The sequence below is a fragment of the Nerophis lumbriciformis genome, linkage group LG31 (assembly GCF_033978685.3).
Source record: "Nerophis lumbriciformis linkage group LG31, RoL_Nlum_v2.1, whole genome shotgun sequence".
NCBI classification, from domain to species: domain Eukaryota; kingdom Metazoa; phylum Chordata; class Actinopteri; order Syngnathiformes; family Syngnathidae; genus Nerophis; species Nerophis lumbriciformis.
This window is the reverse complement of record NC_084578.2, coordinates 24,592,208-24,619,399: the sequence shown is the minus strand read 5'-3', so window position 1 is coordinate 24,619,399 and position 27,192 is coordinate 24,592,208. Positions and strand designations below refer to the sequence as shown.

At 39.9% G+C, this 27,192-nt stretch overlaps 1 protein-coding gene and 1 long non-coding RNA gene across 2 annotated transcripts; both read left to right on the top strand.

Annotated features, from left to right (window-relative positions):
- Window positions 1-2,978: 2,978 nt before the first annotated feature.
- LOC140677459 (uncharacterized) lies at window positions 2,979-4,092 on the top strand. The gene is made up of 3 exons (XR_012049254.1): window positions 2,979-3,005; window positions 3,115-3,183; window positions 3,654-4,092. It is a non-coding gene; the product is annotated as an uncharacterized lncRNA (long non-coding RNA).
- Window positions 4,093-8,985: 4,893 nt separating this feature from the next.
- Window positions 8,986-26,261, top strand: LOC133574265 (uncharacterized). The gene is made up of 3 exons (XM_061926368.1): window positions 8,986-9,111; window positions 9,206-9,281; window positions 22,928-26,261. Exon 3 carries the CDS (start codon window positions 22,978-22,980, stop codon window positions 24,211-24,213), a length of 1,236 nt encoding a protein of 411 aa, XP_061782352.1. The 5' UTR covers window positions 8,986-9,111; window positions 9,206-9,281; window positions 22,928-22,977; the 3' UTR covers window positions 24,214-26,261.
- Window positions 26,262-27,192: the final 931 nt, after the last annotated feature.

Here is a 27,192-nt window from a genome sequence, read left to right as displayed (position 1 = left end):
TAAAGGTTGCATTACATTATTAACTGTCCCATGTGATCAGCCAGTGCGATTGGAAGTCCATGCTCAATTATTGCCTCCGTAAATAAAACTTTGGCATTTATCACTTCCAAAGAATCTGTTTGGGCGACGAAAAACGTTGAAAGTTTTCCACTTGTATCGCTAGCAACGGCATTAGACTTGTGTTTTTTTGTCCCAACGTGGTCTTTTACATCGCTAATTCCTCCGTGTCCGATCGAAAAATTTTGTCTGCACAAGGTGCAATTCGCGTAGTTTTCACCCTTTTTTTTTTTTTTAAATTAATATTAGATATATAACAACGGGCGGATGGCGGGCGGATGCAGTTCTGATCAAACGTTACATCGGGTGGATGGCGGATGGATGACGACTTTCTGACGCGGTTGCGGATGAGATAAATTGCCTATCCGCGCATCTCTAGTTCCTAGTCATTTGTAGACTCTTACTACCACCATGTGGTCAAACACTATCATTACATCCCCCTTTCTAAACTAAGCACCCATTGCTAATACCATGTCATGTATTAAACAAATAACTTGTTTTTCTATCTTGACCACATGAATATGCAATATTTTCAAAAACTATCCATGCACCACAGTATTAGAAAACATTTAAAATATTTTAAAAAAACATGAACTCTTTAGCTTGTCAATCAGTTTGATATTATACGAGTTCAATAATACACGTAGTCATCATTCACAGGTTTCTTGATCTGCCTTGTAGATCTTCTCAACACAGGTTCAGGATCGTCAGTCACATCTTCATTCATGTGCTGCATTGGCATTGTTTCACAGTCAGTAGGTGTAGATGAAACCTCGGACTCAGCTGTTGCTTGGTTTGAAACAGTCGGTGTAGATGAAACCTCGGACTCGGCTGTTTCTTGGTTTGGAACAGTCTCTGGAACCCTCAGCAAACTGCGACGATTGCGACGTAGTATCTGTCCTTCTTCACTCCTCACAGTATATGATCGTGGTGATGTTTCTTGAAGAACAGTAGCTTTGGTTTTCCAACCATCAGGACTTTCAATTCTCACTGTGTCACTTGGTGATAGTAATGGGAGCGATTTGGCTGCTTTGTCATAAAACGACTTCTGCTTTAGCTTTTGTTGCTTTAGCTTCCGTTGTACTTTTTGACTCTGCGTTGGTGTAGACATACTTGGTAGTGTAGTACGAAGCTTTCTGTTCATCAGTAGTTCAGAGGGTGACAAGCCAAGAAACAGCCGAGTCCGAGGTTTCATCTACACCGACTGTTTCAAACCAAGCAACAGCTGAGTCCGAGGTTTCTGTATTTTTGACATGTTGCACATCTGCCAATCATGTTGTCAATGTCTTTGTTGATTCCAGGCCAGTATACAGTGTCGCGTGCTCGTCTCTTGCACTTTTCAATCCCTAGATGACCTTCATGGATTCTTTGTAGTATATCCTGCCTCAATGTTTGTGGAATGACTATTCGGTTTCGCTTCAGTAAAAGTCCATCCACAACACTTAGTTCACCTCTAACATGGAAGAACCGTGGGCTGGAACGTGGAGGCCATCCATTCTGCATGTTGGTAATAACACGCTGCAACTCTTCATCTTTTGCCGTTTCCTCAGCGATTTGTTGTGATTTTATGTCTGACACTGGAAGTGTAGCTGACACCATATTCACATGGTTTTGTACATCCTCTTCAGTAGCACTGACGCTGTTTTTCATGGGTGCTCTGGAGAGTGCATCAGCCAGTATCAAGTGCTTTCCAGGTGTGTAGATGAGCTGAAAATCATATGGCTGCATCTTCATCATGAAACGTTGTATTCGTGGTGTCATGTCATTCAAGTTTTTCTTGATGATGGAAACTAGTGGGCGATGGTCTGTTTCTACAGTGAAGGTAGGGAGACCATAAACATAGTTGTGGAAGCTCTGCAGGCCATATGCTAACCCTAGACATTCCTTTTCTATTTGAGCATACCTACATTCAGCCTGTGTCATGGATCGTGATGCATAGGCTACTGGTTTCCAGTGTTCATCATCAGCCTGTAGTAAAACTCCACCCAGTCCATCTTTTGAAGCATCTGTTGACACCTTTGTTTTCTTTGTAGGGTCGAAGAACGTCAGCACAGGTGCAGTAGTGAGTGTTTCCTTCAGTCTCTGCCACTCATTCTCGTGCCTGGACGTCCACTTGAACTCTGTGTCATTGTGAAGGAGTTCACGAATGCAGGATGTTTTCACAGCAAGGTTTGGGATGAACTTGCCAATATAGTTGACCACGCCCAATATACGCTGTACACCTGTCTTGTCTGTGGGACTCGGCATTCTTTGTATGGCGTGTATTTTTTCATCATCAGGTTGAACGCCATGTGCACTGAGCTTGTCTCCCAGAAAAATTATCTCTGACACTCCAAACTGACACTTCTTTTTGTTTAATTTGAGTCCATATTGTTGTACTCTTTCCAACACTTTGGTCAGCCTTTCGTTGTGTTCTTTTGCTGTTCTTCCCCACACAGCAATGTCATCGATGTACGCTCGCACGCCTTCCAAGCCTTCAATGATATGTTACATTGCTCTATGGAATATTTCTGATGCAGATTTGATCCCAAATGGTAGGCGTTGGAAGCAGTAGCGACCAAAAGGCGTGTTGAAAGTGCAGTATTTGCTACTGTTTTCGTCTAGTTTGATTTGCCAAAAGCCATTTGACGCATCCAATTTTGAGAAATATTTTGCCCCAGCCATCTCACTGGCTATTTCTTCACGTTTTGGTATTTGGTAGTGCTCACGTTTTATGTTTTCATTCAAGTCTTTTGGATCCATGCATATTCTTAGATCGCCATTTTTCTTTTTCACACAGACCATGGAGTTTACCCAATCTGTTGGTTCCTCAATTTTCTTTATTACACCCAGTGTTGTCATCCGGTCCAGTTCCTTTTTGAGATGCTCTTTAAGTGCTGCTGGAACTCTTCGCGCTGCATGGACAACTGGACGTGCCTGCTCTTTAAGCTGTATTTTGTATGTAAAAGGTAAAGCACCAAAACCAGTGAACACACCAGCGTAGTTCTGCACTATTGAATCAGTTTCAATTTTTTGAGCGCTCACATCTGTGTTCACAAGATACACTCTTTTCACCAGTCCTAAAACTTCACATGCTTTGTCACCCAATATTGACTCACGTTCTTCAGTGACAACTGAAAATAGCAGGTAGTGCACTTTTCCTTTTACAGTGACTCTCAATTTGCATGTGCCCAGACTGTCAATGCTACGACCATTGTAGTCTTTCAGTACAACTGTTGTTTTGTGGATTTTCGGTTTTTCTCTCAATTCCTTGATGTCTGACATGTTGATCAAATTTGCCTTTGCACCAGTATCTAGTTTCATGTTAACTCGAGTTCCATTTATTTGTAGCGGTGCAATCCACTTGTCTTTTTCAACAGCATTGACTACTTCTTCAGTTTTATTTTCACTGTTCACTAGGCCAACAAAGAATGTTTCACCCAGATCAGTGTCCTCCACTACATTGACAGATTTTTCCTTTTTAGCGCATGGTTTTCCGTTAGCAAAACATTGTTTGGCAAAGTGATTTTTTCCATAGCATTTGGGACACTGCTTTGGCTTGTGCTGCGATCCACAGCGCTTGCATTGGAACATGACGTCACTCTTCTGCTGTGCAGGCTGCGACTTCCATCCCCTTGACACGACATGCACATTGTCGCCTCCCACGCTGATGGCTGCGGTGGACGCCATTTCACCAAACGTCTTGACGTGCATCTGTGACAATTCTGCTGCATGACAAATTTTAATGGCATTCTCCAACGACAATTCTGTCTCTCTCAACAGTCTTTCTCTGACTTTTTTGTCTTCTATGCCACATACAATCTGATCCCTTATCATAGAGTCCTTCAGTGTAGCAAAGTTGCAAGTTTGTGCTTTCAGCCTCAAATCAGTCACAAAACTGTCAAAACTTTCTCCATGAGCTTGCACTCTTGAACGGAACACATATCTTTCATATGTCTCATTCTTCTTGGGAGAGCAATGAGCATCAAACTTTTCAATGACAACATCCAACTTGTTTTTTTTCATCTGGATTATCAAACACAAAAGTGTTGTAAACTTCAATGGCATGTGGGCCTGCTATTGTAAGCAGTAACGCTACCTTCCTTGCATCCGGCTTATCCTGCAGTGCCATAGCCGCCATGTACAGCTGGAACTGCTGCTTGAAGGTGCGCCAATACATGGTGTTTACGTGACGTCACACATCCGGGTTATCCCGGGTCATCCGCCATCTTGGGAGGCAAACAAAACACACCTGGCCTAGTTGACACGCTTCACGATTATTGACAATAGCTTCGAGCAAACACTGGTCAAAAATGATGGCGGTAAATAGCCTTCTTTTAGCACGTCTGGAACAAAGTGTTCTTGGTATGTTTTCCGGACGGATAGTACCGAAGCTCTTGATCCTGTTTTGAATAAGGAGTCCATGAAATTATTAATTTCATCCGGCGACGGTTCAGGAACACATGGAAGTTTCAGGTTGTTTCTTTTGCTGACACTGCCCCCATTTCGTGCACTGTCCAATTGTTTCTTTAATGTTTCTGCAGTTGTAAAATCAATGTGTCTGACCTCTGAATAGTTCACCCTGTCTACGGTGGTTGGTAATAACCAGTAAGATTTCTCTTGTGTAGCTGTCTTCTCTTTACTGATTCGATATGCTTCCATGGTATAGAACAGAAGGGCTCCAACATGTGTGCAGGATTCTCCCAGTCCTGCCATACAATCACAGTGAGCACTGTCTACAATCCCACTTGGTGATGCTATAATCCATGGCCGCAATGCTGTTTCGTTCATCCTTTGAGAATGACGCACCTGAAAATACAGAATAAATAATTTGTTAGTTTTTCGAATACATTCAGTCACCATCAGTGTATATACATAAGTAGTCCATACACCACCAGTAACCCACTTAGTATGCTATACAGGCGCATAACAAGGTGTGTGTGGGCTGGGGGTTATTGAGAGGGGGCATACTTTAAATTCATATATTTTCCATTTCAATCTGGGATTTAAGTGAAAAAAAATTGTCATACTCGTGAATTATATTTTATACTCTTCAGTTGGGCATTATCAAAACTAACAAATTGAATAAATTAACACATTTATCACATATATAAATAAATATAAGTGGATGGGAGAGGACAGGCTTGGGCAGACTCCCCTTATCCTAAGGAGTCCGACGTGTCCTCGCTAAACACATGGTTTTAATGTACGTTATATATACATACCCTGCCCACTACAAGCACTTTCTCGTTTGCAGTCATGCTTTTAACGTCGCTGACCCATCCGTTAATAAACTGGTTGTACGCCTCCAGAGACTTGAATGCCCTCAATTCCTCCATTGTATAGGCACTGGTGTAATTGACGAGGTAGTTCAAAATGTCTATGTACGTTATGGCCGGGAGGCATTTGTGGTCATACGTGAAACTTTGTTTCGGCACTTCGTACGGGTCAACGCCTATGCATTGTGTCTTCTGGTTGTATCTTTCCAACGTCTGGTTGTCCAAGCCTTCTTTATACTTCTTTTTTGCTGGTTTCTCGGCCATTATGCATACGTTTGTGAACGGGTTCGTATATATGAATTTCCTGATGTTGTACCGGTGCGCTTGCCTTTCAAAATGGCGGATCGCGCGGAGCATCATGGGAAATCAGTCGGGCGTGAAAACTATGTATTACAAACGCTACTTCAACACTCGTGCGTACAAGGTGTGTACCTCTCTAAAGAGTCCTACCTGACACATACTATATATTGGTTCCTAGTCATTTGTAGACTCTTACTACCACCATGTGGTCAAACACTATCATTACAGGGCTAGGATAGACTGACCATACGTCCTCTTTTCACCGGACATGTCCTCTTTTGCGGAGCTGTCAGGGCGGAGTTTCATAAATGTCTCAAATGTCCGGTATTTTGAGTATTGTTTATACAACGTGCAGTACGCTACTTAATATGTCCGTGTGGAAAATCGTTCGGTACACTTCCGCACCAAACGAAACCCCCGTACCGAAACGGTTCGATACAAATACACGTACCTTTACACCCTTACAATTTTGATTATTGTTTCTCAGCTGTTTGTAAATGTTGCAGTTTCTAAAAAAAGGTTAAAAAAAACCCACAAAAAAACGTAGCCTCTGCGCATGCGCATAGCATCCAACGAATCGATGACTAAATGAATCGCCAACAATTTTTATAATCGATTTTAATCGATTTAATCGATTACGGTAGTTGTTGCAGCCCTAAAATATATATATATATATATATATATATATATATATATATATATATATATATATATATATATATATATACAGGTAAAAGCCAGTAAATTAGAATATTTTGAAAAACTTGATTTATTTCAGTAATTGCATTCAAAAGGTGTAACTTGTACATTATATTTATTCATTGCACACAGACTGATGCATTCAAATGTTTATTTCATTTAATTTTGATGATTTGAAGTGGCAACAAATGAAAATCCAAAATTCCGTGTATCACAAAATTAGAATATTACTTAAGGCTAATACAAAAAAGGGATTTTTAGAAATGTTGGCCAACTGAAAAGTATGAAAATGAAAAATATGAGCATGTACAATACTCAATACTTGGTTGGAGCTCCTTTTGCCTCAATTACTGCGTTAATGCGGCGTGGCATGGAGTCGATGAGTTTCTGGCACTGCTCAGGTGTTATGAGAGCCCAGGTTGCTCTGATAGTGGCCTTCAACTCTTCTGTGTTTTTGGGTCTGGCATTCTGCATCTTCCTTTTCACAATACCCCACAGATTTTCTATGGGGCTAAGGTCAGGGGAGTTGGCGGGCCAATTTAGAACAGAAATACCATGGTCCGTAAACCAGGCACGGGTAGATTTTGCGCTGTGTGCAGGCGCCAAGTCCTGTTGGAACTTGAAATCTCCATCTCCATAGAGCAGGTCAGCAGCAGGAAGCATGAAGTGCTCTAAAACTTGCTGGTAGACGGCTGCGTTGACCCTGGATCTCAGGAAACAGAGTGGACCGACACCAGCAGATGACATGGCACCCCAAACCATCACTGATGGTGGAAACTTTACACTAGACTTCAGGCAACGTGGATCCTGTGCCTCTCCTGTCTTCCTCCAGACTCTGGGACCTCGATTTCCAAAGGAAATGCAAAATTTGCATGGTTGGGTGATGGTTTGGGGTGCCATGTCATTTGCTGGTGTCGGTCCACTCTGTTTCCTGAGATCCAGGGTCAACGCAGCCGTCTACCAGCAAGTTTTAGAGCACTTCATGCTTCCTGCTGCTGACCTGCTCTATGGAGATGGAGATTTCAAGTTCCAACAGGACTTGGCGCCTGCACACAGCGCAAAATCTACCTGTGCCTGGTTTACGGACCATGGTATTTCTGTTCTAAATTGGCCCGCCAACTCCCCTGACCTTAGCCCCATAGAAAATCTGTGGGGTATTGTGAAAAGGAAGATGCAGAATGCCAGACCCAAAAACGCAGAAGAGTTGAAGGCCACTATCAGAGCAACCTGGGCTCTCATAACACCTGAGCAGTGCCAGAAACTCATCGACTCCATGCCACGCCGCATTAACGCAGTAATTGAGGCAAAAGGAGCTCCAACCAAGTATTGAGTATTGTACATGCTCATATTTTTCATTTTCATACTTTTCAGTTGGCCAACATTTCTAAAAATCCCTTTTTTGTATTAGCCTTAAGTAATATTCTAATTTTGTGACACACGGAATTTTGGATTTTCATTTGTTGCCACTTCAAATCATCAAAATTAAATGAAATAAACATTTGAATGCATCAGTCTGTGTGCAATGAATAAATATAATGTACAAGTTACACCTTTTGAATGCAATTACTGAAATAAATCAAGTTTTTCAAAATATTCTAATTTACTGGCTTTTACCTGTATATATATTACTAAAGCAGTCACCCACACACTTGCTCCTAGTGTGCTATCTAGTGGCTCCATTATGTACAACAACTATCACCACAAAAATGTTCTTAATTACCTGAAATGAAATAATTTGAACAAACAGAAATTTGAATTTGAATTTGAATTTACGTCATCATTTGGTGGAGTGCAGCAATCCATGCTTGCCTTTGCTGTTCACTTTTCTTTTCAGTCGCTTTTGTCTGTCCAGAATTCCGCTTGGGAATTTGATAAAAGCTAGTAATACTTTTCCCACTTTGATTGTGGCAGTTGACAATCGCGGACATCCTCGACATTATCAGTGTCGCTGGGGGAATGATCAGCAACAATAAGCATGTTTACAAACAAAGCTATCTAATACAGCCAACGAAAATGCATTGGTGGGAAATGTAGAAAAATCTGCAGTTCGGAAATATTACATGACTCTAGCCTTTCAATATGGCTGCCAGCAATGCATTTTGGGATACTTTACCAAAAAGCCCAAGCCCTCTACCACCAATGTGCTCTGTTTTCATTTACTTACTGAGATATATTTACATCTTTTTTCATTAATTTACTTTCTTCCACAATGGAAGTAAACTATCCATCCATTTTCTACTGCTTGTCCCTCTCGAGCATATCCCAAACTAAATTTAAAAAAATCATCACCTGCATGTCTATGATGAGCCTAAGCTAGTAGGGGCAAACTGTCAGGCTATTGTCAGGGTATCAGAAAAAACGACAACGGAATTCATTTTTCATAGGTTGAAAGATTATTCCTATTTCATATATTCGCTCTCAAGTTTAATGGACTATGCTCTTGTGGTTATATGTACTTACATACAACACAATCTTACTTAGATTTTATTTTCTTCCAAAAATACATTGTTATTTATGCTGTAAACAGAGTAAACTGCATGAAAACGTGAGGAAATGAGAAAGTCATAATTTATTTTCAATATACAACACATTGTACTGTAAAGTGGCCCCTGCAAAGATGGCCGACACGTAGGCATGTCGCATACATTAACTGCGCTTGCGCGGTAACGTGTCTTTTTGTAGTACATCTCATGGTCTACGTCACCTCCTGTCGACACGTCTTGCTATTGCTATTTCCGTGTTGCTGTGCTAATCATATCGATCGATGAGGAAAGGTGTAATCTATTCCAGTTACTGGGTAAGAGACAACATAGTTATTGAATATATGTTTACGCATTCCGGATGATATTTGGCTATCGACAATCGCTATATGTGTTGTGTTTAAATTGTAGAACAACGTACGTGCTGAACATTTCCACCGAGCTGGCGAGGTGAGACGCCATACAACTCACATACATTGACTCGACGGTGAGTAAAAATACTTATCAACGGCTGATATTTATCTTTTTTTGGTGTTATTCATTGCGTGTATTGTATATTGTGGTGGCAAAGGCGATTATCTCGTCCATGCAGCCTTAGGAGTGACGTCATAGTGCAATCTTGACCATAGCACGAGGACCTGTGATAATATTTTATCTAAATGAATGTGGTATTTACTCTGTGCGATTTGCAACAATATTGCGTCTTTGAAATGGTCATTAAAGCGTTGCACGTTGTGTAGCATTTAGGCTGCACAGTCAAGAACTGGGTTAAATCTCTGTTTATAATAATGTACAGTCGTCATTGTTTCAGCTTGTTCTGTATTTCAATGACTATACAAACTGGACGGTTGAGCTTTACCCTACTCACAGGGAACTTTATTCAACTGTTGCCATTCAACATATATGGTACACTTCTCCCGGTGCGTCACTCTAAACCAAGGGTCACCAACGCGGTGCCCGCGGGCACCAGGTAGCCCGTAAGGACCAGATGAGTCGCCCGCTGGCCTGTTCTAAACATACCGTATTTTCCGCACTATAAGGCGCACCTAAAAACCACAAATTTTCTCAAAAGCTGACAGTGCGCCTTATAACCCGGTGCGCTTTATATATGGATAAATATTAAGATTCATTTTCATAAAGTTTAGGTCTCGCAACTACGGTAAACAGCCGCCATCTTTTTTCCCCGTAGAAGAAGCGCGCGGTGCATGCTGGGATATGTGACGTTTCATTTCCATTTGTGTGTTTATGTAAAGACCCCAAAATGGCTCCTATTAAGTGTGTTGTCTGTCTAATTATGAATAATGCAGACGAGGCGTGTTAACTGAGTTCTCAACGTTTACTCACAGCGTGCTCATAACCACATTCTAACTCCCAGCATACAACAACGCTTCTCAGGGCTACCGCGCATGCTCGTAACTATCGTTGCATGCTGGGTAGTGTAGTTGTTATATTTGCTAGCTCATAACAGCACATTGAGAGACACGCTTACGCGCTTAATTCAATACTCGCCGTCATTCCGGGTGGATTGACAAAAGACCTCCAGCCGCTAGATATTGGTGTCAACAGGGCATTCGAAGCTAGACTGCTAACTGCGTGGGAACAATGGATGACAGAAGGCGAACACACCTTCACTAAGACGAGGAGGCAGCGCCAGACGACGCCAACATCTGCCAGTGGATCGTAAATTTGCCCAACTTTTCACTTCGGACACCGAAGACGAAGGATTTACGAATGAAGAATAACTTCAGAAAGTGAGCGCTATGTTTATTTTGTGTGTTGTGACATTAACGTTCGAGCAACATTATGTTGCTATTGCTCTGCACTATTTTGAATTTTACTATGTTTGTGATTGCACATTTGCGTACATTTTGGGAGTGAACAGAGTTGTTAGAACGCTGGTTTTTAATATATTATTAAAGTTTGACTGACCTATCTGACTGTTTTTTTGACATTCCCTTTAGCGCAGCGTAGGCGCGGCTTATAGTCCGGGGCGGCTTATTGGTGGACAAAGTTATGAAATATGCCATTCATTGAAGGTGCGGCTAATAATCCGGTGCGCCTTATAGGGCGGAAAATACTGTAGCTCAAATAGCAGCACTTACCAGTGAGCTGGCATTTACAGAGAAAAAAAGTGCCGCACTTTCCCTCTGTGCAGATGGTGCTGAAAGACAATGCTTCTGCATCTGAGGCTTTTGACAAAGTTGCAGAAAAGTACTCTCAGGTCATAAACAGAGTTGAGCAAGAGTTTGGGAACAGGTTTTGTGACCTGGATCAGCTTGAGCCATGTGTGTCGTTCATTTCTAATCCTTTCATGAACGTGGACATATCATGCATTGCTGAGCAGTTAAGTGCAACATTCAGCCAGTTTATATTCACCTTGTAAGCAGCCGTCGCCTGTAAACACGTCCTGAAACTCAGTCTTTATGTCGTCCAGCTGCCAAGTGTCTCCTGTCACCGGCTCTTTTGTCACAATACTATACATTGCATAAATGTTGTCGTATAGGACCTGAATGAGTTTCATGTCTTCACTTGCGCTGCGGCCAAGAAGTGCAGTTTTACAGTCTGCTCCTACAACTTGAAACTCAACTTTGTACTTCTTCTGATTTCTTGGATTTGTCATCTTAACTTTGCATTTTCCTAACGGACACAACTTAGACTTATTGTACATTACCAACACCTTGTCAGTGTGCTCCAATTTCACATCTGGATACAGCAGGTTGATTGAAATGACGATGCAAGTTGCACCTCAGTCAATCTGGAAGTTCACAATGTTTTCTTTAATCTTCATCCCAGCAAACAGTTGCTCTGTTTTGCCGTTTTGTTTCTCTATTTGGTTCACTTCTGCTGCTTTTGTTGTTACTGCTGTGACAGTCATTATCTCTTCACATGAATCTGAATCAGTCTCTGCTATTGTGTGAACTTTTTTCATGTACCGTATTTTCCGCACTATAAGGCGCACCGGATTATTAGCCGCACCTTCAATGAATGGCATATTTCATAACTTTGTCCACCAATAAGCCGCCCCGGACTATAAGCCGCGCCTACGCTGCGCTAAAGGGAATGTCAAAAAAACAGTCAGATAGGTCAGTCAAACTTTAATAATATATTAAAAACCAGCGTTCTAACAACTCTGTTCACTCCCAAAATGTACGCAAATGTGCAATCACAAACATAGTAAAATTCAAAATAGTGCAGAGCAATAGCAACATAATGTTGCTCGAACGTTAATGTCACAACACACAAAATAAACATAGCGCTCACTTTCTGAAGTTATTCTTCATTCGTAAATCCTTCGTCTTCGGTGTCCGAAGTGAAAAGTTGGGCAAATTTACGATCCACTGGCAGATGTTGGCGTCGTCTGGCGCTGCCTCCTCGTCTTAGTGAAGGTGTGTTCGCCTTCTGTCATCCATTGTTCCCACGCAGTTAGCAGTCTAGCTTCGAATGCCCTGTTGACACCAATATCTAGCGGCTGGAGGTCTTTTGTCAATCCACCCGGAATGACGGCGAGTATTGAATTAAGCGCGTAAGCGTGTCTCTCAATGTGCTGTTATGAGCTAGCAAATATAACAACTACACTACCCAGCATGCAACGATAGTTACGAGCATGCGCGGTAGCCCTGAGAAGTTCCCACGCAGTTAGCAGTCTAGCTTCGAATGCCCTGTTGACACCAATATCTAGCGGCTGGAGGTCTTTTGTCAATCCACCCGGAATGACGGCGAGTATTGAATTAAGCGCGTAAGCGTGTCTCTCAATGTGCTGTTATGAGCTAGCAAATATAACAACTACACTACCCAGCATGCAACGATAGTTACGAGCATGCGCGGTAGCCCTGAGAAGCGTTGTTGTATGCTGGGAGTTCGAATGTGGTTATGAGCACGCTGTGAGAAAACGTTGAGAACTCAGTTAACACGCCTCGTCTGCATTATTTATAATTAGACAAACAACACACTTAATAGGAGCCATTTTGGGGTCTTTACATAAACACACAAATGGAAATGAAACGTCACATATCCCAGCATGCACCGCGCGCTTCTTCTACGGGGAAAAAAGATGGCGGCTGTTTACCGTAGTTGCGAGACCTAAACTTTATGAAAATGAATCTTAATATTTATCCATATATAAAGCGCACCGGGTTATAAGGCGCACTGTCAGCTTTTGAGAAAATTTGTGGTTTTTAGGTGCGCCTTATAGTGCGGAAAATACGGTAGTATTCTTTCATACCTGTACTGCTTCTGCATGCCACTGCAAAATGATTGTCCTTGCTACATTTCTTAAATTTTTTCCCCAAAAGCTGGGCGCTTTTGCTTGAGCCTTTCATGTGTTTTTCCACAGTATTTGCAAGATATTTCATTAATCCTGACTTTTCTGGTTGTTGCATGTTTCACTGCGTGTACATCATCTGTGCCATGTCCTTCTATTGCTTTGCTGTCTGAACTCTCGTGAAATCTCCATTGACCAGCAAATTAGTAAACATTTGTCCAGATCTAACTTGTCCTCTCTGAGTAGTCTTTCTCTCCAACTGGAGCTATGCGTGCCGCAAACAATCCTGTCTCTTATTAGCGAATCTTTTAATTGCCCAAAGTTGAAGGAACTTGCCAGCGATCTCAAGTCGGTCACATATGTGTCGATTGATTCTCCCGCAGTTTGGTTTTGTGCGAAAAATCTGTATCTTTCCACGGTTTCATTCACTTTGGGGCTGCAATGTCCATCTAGCTTGGTGATCAAACTGGAAACAGTCACTCTTGTGTTTGAGCCTGTTAGCGTTCCACATACGGTAGTTCTCTGCCCCATTCTCCAATGAGGTAGTAAAAAAGTTTTACCCGCGCGGTTTCTTCTGCATCCGGTCTTCCATGACTTGGCAAGATTCACAGAGTCCATACATACACCATTGTTGAGGGGGTTTTAATCCATCCATCCTCGTACCTCTTGAGCTTGTATTTTCTGCCTGCTCAGTGGTCATGTCGCGTAGCTCACTGTTATGCTAACAGCACTGAGCTTCCTTTAGCTTCGTTCGAAAAATGATCTCTGTTTTTTCGGTACCTGCGCTGTCTGTCCTCACCGCTCAAAACGATCCGCTGCCACCATGTTTCAGCTTGTTCTGTCTTTCAATGACTATACAAACTGGACGGTTGAACTTTACCCGACTCACAGGGAACTTTTATTCAACTGTTGCCATTCAACATATACGGCACGCTTCTCCCGGTGCGTCACTCTAAACCAGGGGTGCTCACACTTTTTCTGCAGGCGAGCTACTTTTCAATTGATCAAGTCGTGGGGATCTACCTCATTCATATATATAATTTATATTTACTTATTTATGAAATATATGTTTTTGTTAACAAGTTAGAGGTGTTTAATGATAATGCAAGCATGTTTAACACATATAGTTAATATTGTTAATACAATAAAGGTGTTTAATGATAATACAAGTGTGTTTAATACATATAGTTAATATTGTTAACAAGTAAAGGGTGTTTCAAGATAATGAAAGCATGTTTAACTCATATAGTTAATATTGTTAAAAAATTAAAGGTGTTTAATGATAATACAAGCATGTTAAATACATATAGTTAATATTGTTAACAAGTTAAAGGTGTTTAATGATAATACAAGCATGTTTAACACATATAGATTCCTTTCTTTCATGAAGACAAGAATATAAGTTGGTGTATTACCTGATTCTGATGACTTGCATTGATAGGAATCAGACAGTGGTGCTGATAAGGTCCGCATTTTCGAATGGAGGAGAAAAAAAGTCCTCCTTTCTGTCCAATACCACATGAAAGTGGTTGGTTTTTGGCATCTTATTTGTCCAGCTTCCGTACTCCTTTGTATACACTTTACAAGAAATACATTGTCGGCAAACTCCGTAGCTTGCTAGCTTGTGCACGCCAGCTTTCTGAGACTCCTATTTTGTTAGCGCAACTGTGCAACTGTGCAGTCGGTCTTTGGAGTTTTGACGACAGGTACGGCGCCAGAGTCTGTTGAAATAAAGTGTTTCTCGCCTTCCAGTCGGTAATTTTAATGAGCTGGCAGCAGCCAGCGTCATCTCAGAAGACCCTCGGGTGCCGTGAATGTCAATCAAGTGACGAAAATGACGTCATTGTAAAGATTTATGATCGCTCATTTTTAGGACTATTTTTTTAATGCCTGGCTGGTGATCGACTGACACACCCTCCGAGATCGACCGGTAGCTCGCGATCGACGTAATGAGCACCCCTGCCCTAGGGTAAACTGGGTGTAACACACGGCACACTGACAAAGCTTAACCTATTGTGACTATAACAATCTACAAGGTTAATGTAGGTTGCTTCTCTTTCTCCCCTTCCATTTTTCTGCATTCTTTCGTATCTCAAGTTATCATTACGTATATGTATTGTTGCATTTAAAAAACTGTATTGTTGATAATAAAGGTAAATTATTGGTATTGTTCATTATCAATAGCGCTATTTATATTGGTATTTGTATTGATCCATTTGTAGTGTAATAATGCTCATTGTCATTTCTGTATTATTTTTTATTTTTCGCTAACTGCTTATTTGCTATTACTTTTACCATCATATTTGTACATGTCATATTTGCTGATGTTGCTCTATTGTTGTTGTTGTTGTTATTTGCTGTTGTTGTTTTTGTCTCTCTGTCTAATCCCCCTCTTGTCCCCACAATTTCCCCCTCTGTCTTCTTTTTTTTCTCTTTCTATCTCCTCCTGCTCCGGCCCGGCTGCACTAAATGATAATATAAATACATTTAATAAAGTCAAATACAAATAAGGCAACAAGAGAAGTATCCTACACTTCTCTTTTGTAAAGTAAATCTGAACAGCCGAAATGGGCATCTACATCAACTATATGATTTGCCTGAGAAGCTAGACAGGACACACCAAAAAAATAATTTTTTTTTTTTTTTTTTTTTTTTTTTTTTTAAATATGGTAATGCGATCTACTAATACTACCTTTGCGATCGACTGGTAGATCGCGATCGACGTATTGAGCACCCCTGCTCTAAACCCTCCCGGTAGGAACAACACACATACAAGCAATTCCTATTGCTACAATCATCATCATCATTTCTTTTTATTCCTTTCATGAAAATGCATATATACAAGCCACGTACAGTTCACACTTTCATTGTTTTTTTGTTTCTTATACATTTCCATGATCAAAAAGGAGCAAATGGAAGAATAATATTCTTATATTTATCTGCCCCCTTTTTTAACACAAATTATTTTAGTTGACTTTATCACTGTTCCCTCCACCAACACCAGAACTCCAACATACTTTTAATTTTCGTTTAAGCAGTTTCACAATGACACCAATCAAAATCAAAAATCCATCCATTCATCCATCCTTTTTCTACCGCTTGTCCCCTTTGGGGTCAGTTTGATATATATTGCCAGTCGTCTCTTTTTGTAACTGTTTTTAAGTTCAAAACTATTCTTACAACTTTTTAAGTCTTTCTTTAGATAAATCCGTGCATTTGTTTCAAATTTGTTCGCGCTCTTGGATGTTTAAAGTCATACGGCCTTCTGTGATTCTCATCTTCAGACGTGAACACGAATAACTTTTTATTTTTTATTTTTTATTATTTTTATTTTTTTTGTCCTCTCCAGCTTCTCAGGCAAATCATATAGTTGATGTAGATGCCCATGTGGGCTGTTCAGATTTACTTTACAAAAGAGAAGTGTAGGATACTTCTCTTGTTGCCTTATTTGTATTTGACTTTATTAAATGTATTTATATTATCATTTAGTGCAGCCGGGCCGGAGCAGGAGGGGATAGAAAGAGGAAAAAAAAGAAGACAGAGGGGGAAATTGTGGGGACAAGAGGGGGATTAGACAGAGAGAGAAAAACAACAACAGCAAACACAACAACAACAACAACAACAACAATAGAGCAACATCAGCAAATACGATATGTACAAATATGATGGTAAACGTAATAGCAAATAAGCAGTCAGCGAAAATAAAAAATAATACAGAAATGACAATGGCATTATTACACTACAAATGGAGCAATACAAATACCAATAGAAATAGCGCTATTGATAATGAACAATACCAATACTTTACCTTTATTATCAACAATACAGTTGTTCAAATGCAACAATACATATATGTAATGATAACTTGAGATATGAAAGAATGCAGAAAAATGGAGGGGGAGAAAGAGAAGCAACCTACATTAACCTTGTAGATTGTTATAGTATCAATAGGTTAAGCTTTGTCCGTGTGCCATGTGTTATACCCAGAGGTGGGTAGAGTAGCCAGAAATTGTACTCAAGTAAGAGTACTGTTACTTTAGAGATTTATTACTTAAGTAAAAGTAAGGAGTAGTCACCCAAATATTTACTTGAGTAAAAGTAAAAAGTATGTTGTGAAAAAACTACTCAAGTACTGAGTAACTGATGAGTAACATACACACTCATATATATATATATATATATATATATATATATATATATATATATATATATATATATATACATAGATACATATACATTGATATATACAGTATATCATTTATATGTATTTATTTTGCTGTTTTTGTTTACATGTTAAAGGTGTTTTAATGAATATACATGCATGTTTAACACATATAGATTCCTTTCTTTCATGAAGACTAGAATATAAGTTGGTGTATTACCTGATTCTGATGACTTGCGTTGATTGTAATCAGACAGCAGTGATGATAACGTCCACGTTTTCAAATGGAGGAGAAGAAAAGTTCCTCCTTTCTGTCTAATACCACATGAAAGTTTCCAGCTTCCATATTCGTTTTTATATACTTTACAATAAATATATTGGCGTCAAACTCCGTAGCTTGCCAGCTTGTTTGCGCTGGCTTTCGGAGACTCTTATTTTGAAAGCGCAGGCGCGATGGAGTGGCACTTTTATTGTGAAGACAGGAACGTCCTCATGTGCGGTCAGTCTTTAGGCTTTTGACAGGATGTACGGTTGAAATAAAAAATTATCTTTTTTCCTTCACACTTTTGATTGATTGATTGGAACTGTTATTAGTAGATTGCACAGTACAGTACATATTCCCTACAATTGACCACTAAATGGTAACACTCCAATAAGTTTTTCAACTTGTTTAAGTCAGGTCATGTGACCACCTGGCTCTGTTTGATTGGTCCAACGTCACCAGTGACTGCATCTGATTGGTGGAACGAAGTGAAACGTCACCAGTAAGGCAGGCACTATGAAGGTCTGTCTGACAAACCAAAACAAACAAAGCGTGCATTAACAGATCGATAAAAATTAGTAGCGAGCTGAATGTAAATAAAAGTAGCGGAGTAAAAGTAGCGGAGTAAAAGTAGCGTTCCTTCTCTATAAATATACTTAAGTAAAAGAAAAAGTATGTTGCATTAAAACTACTCTTAGAAGTACAATTTATCCCAAAAGTTACTCAAGTAAATGTAGCGCGTTACTACCCACCTCTGGTTATACCCAGTTTACCCTAGGGCAACAACGTTAATATATGTTTGATGAAACGTGATTATGTGCATGAGTGTATGTATGCATATGTACTTGTATATGTACAGAATGTGTATATGTGTTTGTACAGTGAATGTATATGTACAGAATGTGTATATGTGCTTGTACAGTGAGTGTATATGTACAGTATGTGTATGTTTGTATATTGAATGTGCGTGTGGGTGTACGAACTTTAAGTATGTAAATATGTACTGTATTTGTGTATGTATGTGGGAGCGTAGGTACCTATATATGTATGTGAGCATATGTGAATTTGTATGTACAATATATTCGACTCCCAGAGTGCGTGGGAGCCAGAACACGGCCCCAGCCCACCCGAGAGCCCAACCCACAAACAGTAGGTGTGGTGCCCAGGGAACCAGGGACCACCGCCCCCACGCAGCCAAGCCGGCCAGCAACAGGAACCCCAGAGCCCGGCCCACCGCACCGCCCACAAGGGCCAGCAGCAGGCCGCAGACAGACGCACCCGGCAGAGGACAGGGCACGAGAAAAGCAGGGGACAGCCAGACCCCAAGCCAGCGAGAGACCACACCCCACACGGGTAGAAAGGCGAGACGCCCCGCCCGAGGGACCCAGACGGGAAGACTTCCCCCGCCCCACCGGCAACCGGGCCCCCACGAGCCTGCCCCCCACCCCCGGAGAGCGCGGCGAGGCCATCCCCCGGCCACCCCACCCAAATTGGCCGCCGCAGGACCACCCGGCACGGGGCCACGTGAACCACCCACCCCACCTGCAGGGACCCCAACGATGGAGATGGAACAACCAGCAACCGCCCCGCCGAGTTTCCCCCCTGAGAGAGGGGGAAAATTCAAAAATAATATTAATAAAATATATTAAAAAATAAATAAAAAACGAATAACTTTTGTAAGTCCTTCGGAAGAACTTTATTTCTAGCTTTGAACATCATTAATAGAGTGTGCAATTCTGCAATGTTTTTTAGTTTTAATAATCCTGACCTAATGAAGAGTGCATTTGTGTGATCTATATCCTACTTTAAAAATAATACAAATTGCTCTTTTCTGTAAAAGAAATAAAGGCATTATGTTGCTGTGATATGTATTTCCCCATATTTATACACAGTAATTTAAGTAAGGTAGAATAATTGAGCAATATAACATTCTCATTGTATTATATGGGTAACTGTATTTAACTTTGTTGAAAATAAATAAGCTTTTAGATACCTTATTTTTCACATGGGGTGGTATAGCTCGGTTGGTAGAGTGGCCGTGCCAGCAACTTGAGGGTTCCAGGTTCGATTCCCGCTTCCGCCATCCTAGTCACTGCCGTTGTGTCCTTGGGCAAGACACTTTGCCCACCTGCTCCCAGTGCCACCCACACTGGTTTAAATGTAACTTAGATATTGGGTTTCACTATGTGAAGCGCTTTGAGTCACTAGAGAAAAAGCGCTGTATAAATATAATTCACTTCACTTCACACGCAATATATGAGCTTTCCATGTCAACTTTTCATCGAGGATGACCCATGACACATTGAAGTCCATCCATCCATCCATTTTCTACCACTTGTCCCTCTCGGGTTCGTGTTGTTTGTTATTGGTGCACACAAACTTGCTGTTTCCTTTAACCACTTTTGATTGGCCGGTGGTGGTCATGGTAGAAGCGTCCACGTCGCAACCCCTGCCAAGTGATAATTGCTATTGCTTGCGAATTCTACCAAACACTTTGAAGCCGAGCCGAAAGACAAGCGATGTCCAGAAGCTCAACAAATGCCAGTAGCCCATTAGTCCGGAGCATGAAGAGAGGTCAACGCCCGCCCCCAAGGCCAGCATTGACCATTATACAGGTAAAAGCCAGTAAATTAGAATATTTTGAAAAACTTGATTTATTTCAGTAATTGCATTCAAAAGGTGTAACTTGTACATTATATTTATTCATTGCACACAGACTGATGCATTCAAATGTTTATTTCATTTAATTTTGATGATTTGAAGTGGCAACAAATGAAAATTCAAAATTCCGTGTGTCACAAAATTAGAATATTACTTAAGGCTAATACAAAAAAGGGATTTTTAGAAATGTTGGCCAACTGAAAAGTACGAAAATGAAAAATATGAGCATGTACAATACTCAATACTTGGTTGGAGCTCCTTTTACCTCAATTACTGCGTTAATGCGGCGTGGCATGGAGTCGATGAGTTTCTGGCACTGCTCAGGTGTTATGAGAGCCCAGGTTGCTCTGATAGTGGCCTTCAACTCTTCTGCGTTTTTGGGTCTGGCATTCTGCATCTTCCTTTTCACAATACCCCACAGATTTTCTATGGGGCTAAGGTCAGGGGAGTTGGCGGGCCAATTTAGAACAGAAATACCATGGTCCGTAAACCAGGCACGGGTAGATTTTGCGCTGTGTGCAGGCGCCAAGTCCTGTTGGAACTTGAAATCTCCATCTCCATAGAGCAGGTCAGCAGCAGGAAGCATGAAGTGCTCTAAAACTTGCTGGTAGACGGCTGCGTTGACCCTGGATCTCAGGAAACAGAGTGGACCGACACCAGCAGATGACATGGCACCCCAAACCATCACTGATGGTGGAAACTTTACACTAGACTTCAGGCAACGTGGATCCTGTGCCTCTCCTGTCTTCCTCCAGACTCTGGGACCTCGATTTCCAAAGGAAATGCAAACCAAACCATCAGTGAAGTCTAGTGTAAAGTTTCCACCATCAGTGATGGTTTGGGATGCTCATATTTTTCATTTTCATACTTTTCAGTTGGCCAACATTTCTAAAAATCCCTTTTTTGTATTAGCCTTAAGTAATATTCTAATTTTGTGACACACGGAATTTTGGATTTTCATTTGTTGCCACTTCAAATCATCAAAATTAAATGAAATAAACATTTGAATGCATCAGTCTGTGTGCAATGAATAAATATAATGTACAAGTTACACCTTTTGAATGCAATTACTGAAATAAATCAAGTTTTTCAAAATATTCTAATTTACTGGCTTTTACCTGTGTGTATATATATATATATATATACATATATATATATATATATGTGTATGTATATATATATATATATATATGTGTATATATATATATATATGTGTATATACATTTATACATTGTCTTTATATTCCAACGAGTTAATCCGTTTTGTCATTTGACATCAATTAACATTAATGTTCATCAACATTTAACGTTGTCACGTTATCGATGGGAAAATTCATTTTTAGACAATATTATTTGCCTGAGCGGCTAGGAGACACTGAGAGTAACAAGCGGTAGAAAATGGATTAGAAAAGAAAGATAAAAAAAAAATAATTAAAAATAAATAAATACAAATTTAACTTGGGACTTCCCGTGGGCCGGATTTTGGATGCTGGGGGGCCGGATCCGGCCCGCGGGCCGTAGTTTGGTGACCCCTGCTCATAATGATTGTGAACGATAGGCAACATTTTTTTTTAAAAGTGCAGTTCCCCTTTAAGCTAAAAGAGCATGTGCGGTCAAAATAAATTGGGTGATTAATCTGCAACTATACATGAGTAATGAGATCATTTGTTAACTCGTTAAATTTGACAGCCTTAACTATTACTAGGGTTGTCAAATCTGTGTCATTATATATCCTATTTTACCACAGATGATCTCTTATTGTTGCCATATATTTTGAGCAAAAATAACAACTACAGAACACAAAGTACTCAAAAAAAGAAAGAGAAGAAAGTCAATGTATTACCAACCGACTAAGGCAAATAAATAGGAGTTTTTTGTTCCACGTGACATCCTGTCCTGTTGAAGACTCCGCACCGGCTCAAACACTTGGTGGGCAAACAAGCTGCCAAGAACTCAGAGTGGACTTAGCTGGATTGCCTGTATGTAATGTTACAGAGTGTTGTTCAGACCAGCTGCGTACACATATTTTCATTGTACTGTTCCCCTTGTGTGTGAATTTAGAAGTAGCATCAAAGTTATTTATTTGGCGACACTGACAAATCCAGTATAAATCAGAGTGAAACTAAAGAAAATTAACAAATACACACAGATAAATGACTGCATAGAAGTACAATTCTTATATACAAGTGAAATACAAAGGTAAATCATTTGGAAGCTCCTCAAAGGCACAAAACATGAAGCAATCGTGATGGAAATAAACATTTACAAACTTCACAATTTTACATAAGGTAGCACAACAGAAAATGAAGTATATATGTCTTTACTTTCACATACAAATACTTACAGACAATGCTTTTGAAGGGGCAAAAGCACAAAGCTTACAAAAAGTTGAAAAATGCCGCTTTCAGCAGACATTTGACTGAGAAACTGATTTCAACTTGGCTACCAGGCTCTTTGATGTCAATTTTTAGGATGACCACTTAGCTCTTTGATGTCACAGTGCATGTAAAAAAAGAATAAACAAATTGTACCTTTAGAAAATAAAGGGCAGAACAATATCAATCCCTAAGCGGTTGTCATTTTAACAGGAGTTTGACGGGGAACTTTTTTTCTGTGGGATAGTACAGGAGTAAAATTTCTCCCCTTGTCACCCCATAGAGTGAACGTCAATGTGGTGATTTGTGAAATCCTCTTTGACATTGAGAGAATGTATGCTGGTGCAGGACAATGTCTCATGTAACTAAGCAAAACTTTCTTAAGTATGTCTTTGTCTTCTTGTGTCCTGCAGACGTCAGTGAAGAACATCTTCCTCCCGAGCAGCAGGAGTGGACCTCCAACATGAAGCAGGAGAAGCTACAGCCCCCTCAGATTAAAGAGGAAGAAGAGGAGCCACAGAACCCCTACTTTGAAGAGGTGGAGCCACAGTCCCCCCATATTAAAGAAGAAGAGGATGAACCATGGCCCCCCCATACCAAAAAGGAAGAGGAGGAACCCAGCATCAGTCAGGAGGGAGAGCATAGGTTGTGGGAGTTCCGGGTGATTGGTGACATTGTGAAGAGTGAGGGTGATGAGATCAAAGTTGAAAGTGAGAAGAGAGAGGTGGAGCCTTCAAGCAGCAGCTCAACTCGACACATAACAGAAGCTCATGGAGACCACTGTGGTGGATCACAAGCAGATAACCTCTTAATTCCACTATCAGAGAGTGAGGACACAACATCACACTCTTTTGACACCGATGATGAAGACTATCAAGCTGGTATGACACGTGACACTGACAACACACATTTTAAATGCTCTCATTGTGACAAAACTTTTAAATATCATAGCCTACTGAAAACACACATGATAATACACACTGGAGAGAAACCATACATGTGCTCAGTTTGTGGTAAAAGTTTTCCCCAGAAGGCAAGTTTGACCAAACACATGAAAATACACACGGGAGAAAAACCTTTTTCATGTTCAAGCTGCAATGAAAGCTTTTGTGACAGAACAAATCTTGGAAGGCACATGAGAATACACACTGGTGAAAGACCATTCATATGCACTGTGTGTGGTAAAGGTTTCACTCATCAAGGAAATTTGACACAGCACACAAGAATCCACACAAGAGATAAACAGTTTACCTGTTCAGTGTGTGGTATAGGTTTTGTACAACAATCCCATCTGACAAAACACATGGCAATACACACCGGAGAAAAACCATTCATATGCTCAGTTTGCAGTAGAAGTTTTGCTCAGAAAGGATCTTTAACAAAACACATGAGAATACACACTGGAGAGAAACCTTTTTCATGTTCCAGCTGCGACAAAAGCTTTTCTGACAGATCAAGTTTTGTAAGACACACAATAACACACACTGGCGAGAAACCCTTCATGTGCTCAATTTGTGGTAAAAGATTCTATTACAAAGGAAATTTGACAACACACTTTAAAATACACACTATAGAGAAACGGTGTGTAAAACCTTTGAGAACGCACTCTGGTGACAGACCATTTGTGTGCTCAGTTTGTGGTAAAAGTTTCACTCAGAAAGGAAATTTGAAAACGCACACTAAAATACACACTCAATAGAAAATGCTTACCTGTTCTCTGTGTGGTGAAGGTTTTGAACAAAAAGTAAAATTTAAAAAACACATGAGAACACACAGTGAGAGAATGTGTTGAGTTGCAGTGTGTGTTAAAGATTCTCTGATACGTGCCAGGGTAAAAGTCAGTAGTGTGCTGAGGTATATTCCAGAAAGCAGGTTAAGTAAAACCTCTGAGATGAGGGAAATTGAGGGTTTTTTATTCGAAAAAAGAGAGGTTAGTCAATGTCAGTTACCATGGTAATGAACTCTACCTTACCTGTTCACTGGCAGGTTTCCTTGAACAAACCCTGTTTTTTATGGTTCCTCCCTCCTGATGAACATGAAGCAAACAATCAGAAATAGTTCAAACAAATAATTACTGACAGTTTATGTAGGTAGAGGATTTTCAGGCCATGGCTAGTTATATATACTTTCGTTGTATACAAATATCTTATTAGCCAATTAAAAAAATATACTGGATTTTAGGTACTTAAGAAAATATTGGATTTGTTTGAATTGGAATAAAAACATTTAATGAAGGTAAGTCTAATAATTTGATGTTTTCATTATTATTTAAAAAATAACTAAAGCCCAGGCCCATTACAGTTCGTACCATGATCCGGATGAGCGTGAGGTTTAGGGGGAAAGTGTAACAGAGGCCTGCCATATGTATGATGGGCCATATGTATGATCGTAAACCTCACTCCCTGACGATCTCAAGACCAGGGCTAGCTATCAGTTTGATAGCTTAAGCTTTTAGCTTGGTAGCTAACACGCTCGTCTGTCATGTCGGCAACCCAGGTTTGAGTACCGGGCGGAACAAAAAAAGCAGGGATTGAACCAGGAGACTATTACTTCAATTAAACAAATTGAACTGGCAAGAAAATAAACTTGATAATGATGAAAAAACTATATATTTTAACCACGATATTTAATGTGTCTTATAATTACATTCTGATAGTATACTTGTTGGGTATTTCGTTATTGTAAATATAACTACAATATGAGCTAGATCACTTACCATACAAAAAACCCTGGAAAAAGTATATTTTAGTACAAAATATTTATTGGTCTAACAGGTTGGTTAAAAAAATAAACAGTCAATGATATTTACTTTACATTTTCCTTGACTTTACACATCAAATATAATTTAAATAAATCAGAGATAATTGTTTTCAGCTTCTTTCATGTGCGTTATGGGTGGAGTTACACCTAAATTAAAATATTTTATTTCATGTCATTTCTCCACTTTTTTTTTTACCTGTTGGCCAATAAGAACATATGATTTAACATTTAAAAAATAAACTAAGGCATTCAAACTTATGCATTTGCCCTGGCAGTATTAATTTCTCACTTCAGTCCAATAATATTTTACTGTATTATTTGACCTACTCACCATAAACACACAATAACACAAGCTCACTTTCAGTTGGATAAACAAAGACAAACTTTTATGTCCACAGTTGCTTTGAATAATCATAGAATCATCGCTGCGTTAATCATGACTTTTAATGGTGAACTTAAAGGGAAACAACACTTAAAAAAAAAAGCCTATTTTTCACAATCCTTATGAGAGACAAGAACACATATGTATTTTTAATTATTTTGCATTCTAATTTATAATATAAATTGACTTGTTCTAGGTGTTTAGCAATGTTACTAATCGTAGCAATTAATTCTGCCTCTAAATCTGTCTAAAAATATATCCAAAAACTGCCAACAATACTTCATTTTCGTTCCGGAATCTGCATAATGACCAAGCTGTAACGACATTGTTATTGTAAGAGCAAACACTTGGGTGACTCATTAGCTGCACAATGTGTCATGTATTTGCTTTTGTCATTCCATTGTTTAATTGCACATACAAATACACTAAATGTTGTTTGTACATACAAAAAATAGAAATTCTGTTGATACATATATTTGTATGTGTTCTTTTTTTCTATTCTCCTTGTGACTTGTCTTAAAGAGCCGTTTTTGTTATAAAGTGTCATGTAAATACTCAAAAAATATTTGTTAGAATACAGTGTTTCCCACAGGACAGGCATCTATTTGTGGTGGTGTGGTCAGGGGGCGGGGGGTGGCGGCGGCAGCGGCGGTTGAGGGCGGTGGCGGCGGCAGCGGCGGTGGTAGCGGCGGCGGCAGCGGCGATGACCAAGAAGAACGCGGAGTTGGAATATAATTACAACATTGTATGTACATATTTATATACAGATTTGAACAATTAGTGATTTGCTGAAATATATTTATTAATTGTGGTTCTTACAAAAAATATATCTTATAAAATATAAAAGCTAAAATGTCTCTTAAAGCTCTGCCCCTTTAATTAGTGAATACTAAATAATTTAACTTTAGCCTACTACTACAACCATATTATTTACCAGCAACATGAAGTGAAACAGAGGCAGAGGTGTCCTGCCACAGTCAGTCAACCTCCTCCTCCTCCTCCTCCTCCTCCTGCTGCTGCTGAACTGGTCGCACCTGTGGTCCGGACTGTAGGCCTACCTCCTCTCCAAGTCGAGCCCTTTTCGGCTGTTGAAAATATTTTTCTATACTCATCTGTGAGAAGGAGTGAACATCCAACATTAGAATTTATTACTAACGAGCAGAACCGCTCTATGTACAGTGCCGTCTAACCTTAAGCGGCAGCAGCTCAACACATGCAGGGTTCAACGTTAAGGTTTTTTTCTACTTGCCTGACTTCTCAAATCTACTTGCCCCAATATTTTTACTTGTCCTGCCTAGGTTTTTTTCTGGCTGTGTAGTGCTCATGGCTTATATCTTACTAAAATTCTTCCCGTTGACTATTTACAACACTACACAGTATTTATTATTATTATTATTATTATCTATAAATACATTTAAATGGCATTGCATACATGTAAAATTAAATGCTATTTCACATTATTTGACCAGTAGCAGTTACACTCATCTGAACAGGTCAGCCACCTGTTTAAAGCCCGATCACAGTTGAAATCTTGAA

What these genes read in the sequence shown, in the direction of transcription:
- LOC133574265 (XM_061926368.1), top strand. Translation starts at nt 22,978, where the DNA reads ATGAAGCAGGAGAAGCTACAGCCCCCTCAGATTAAAGAGGAAGAAGAG.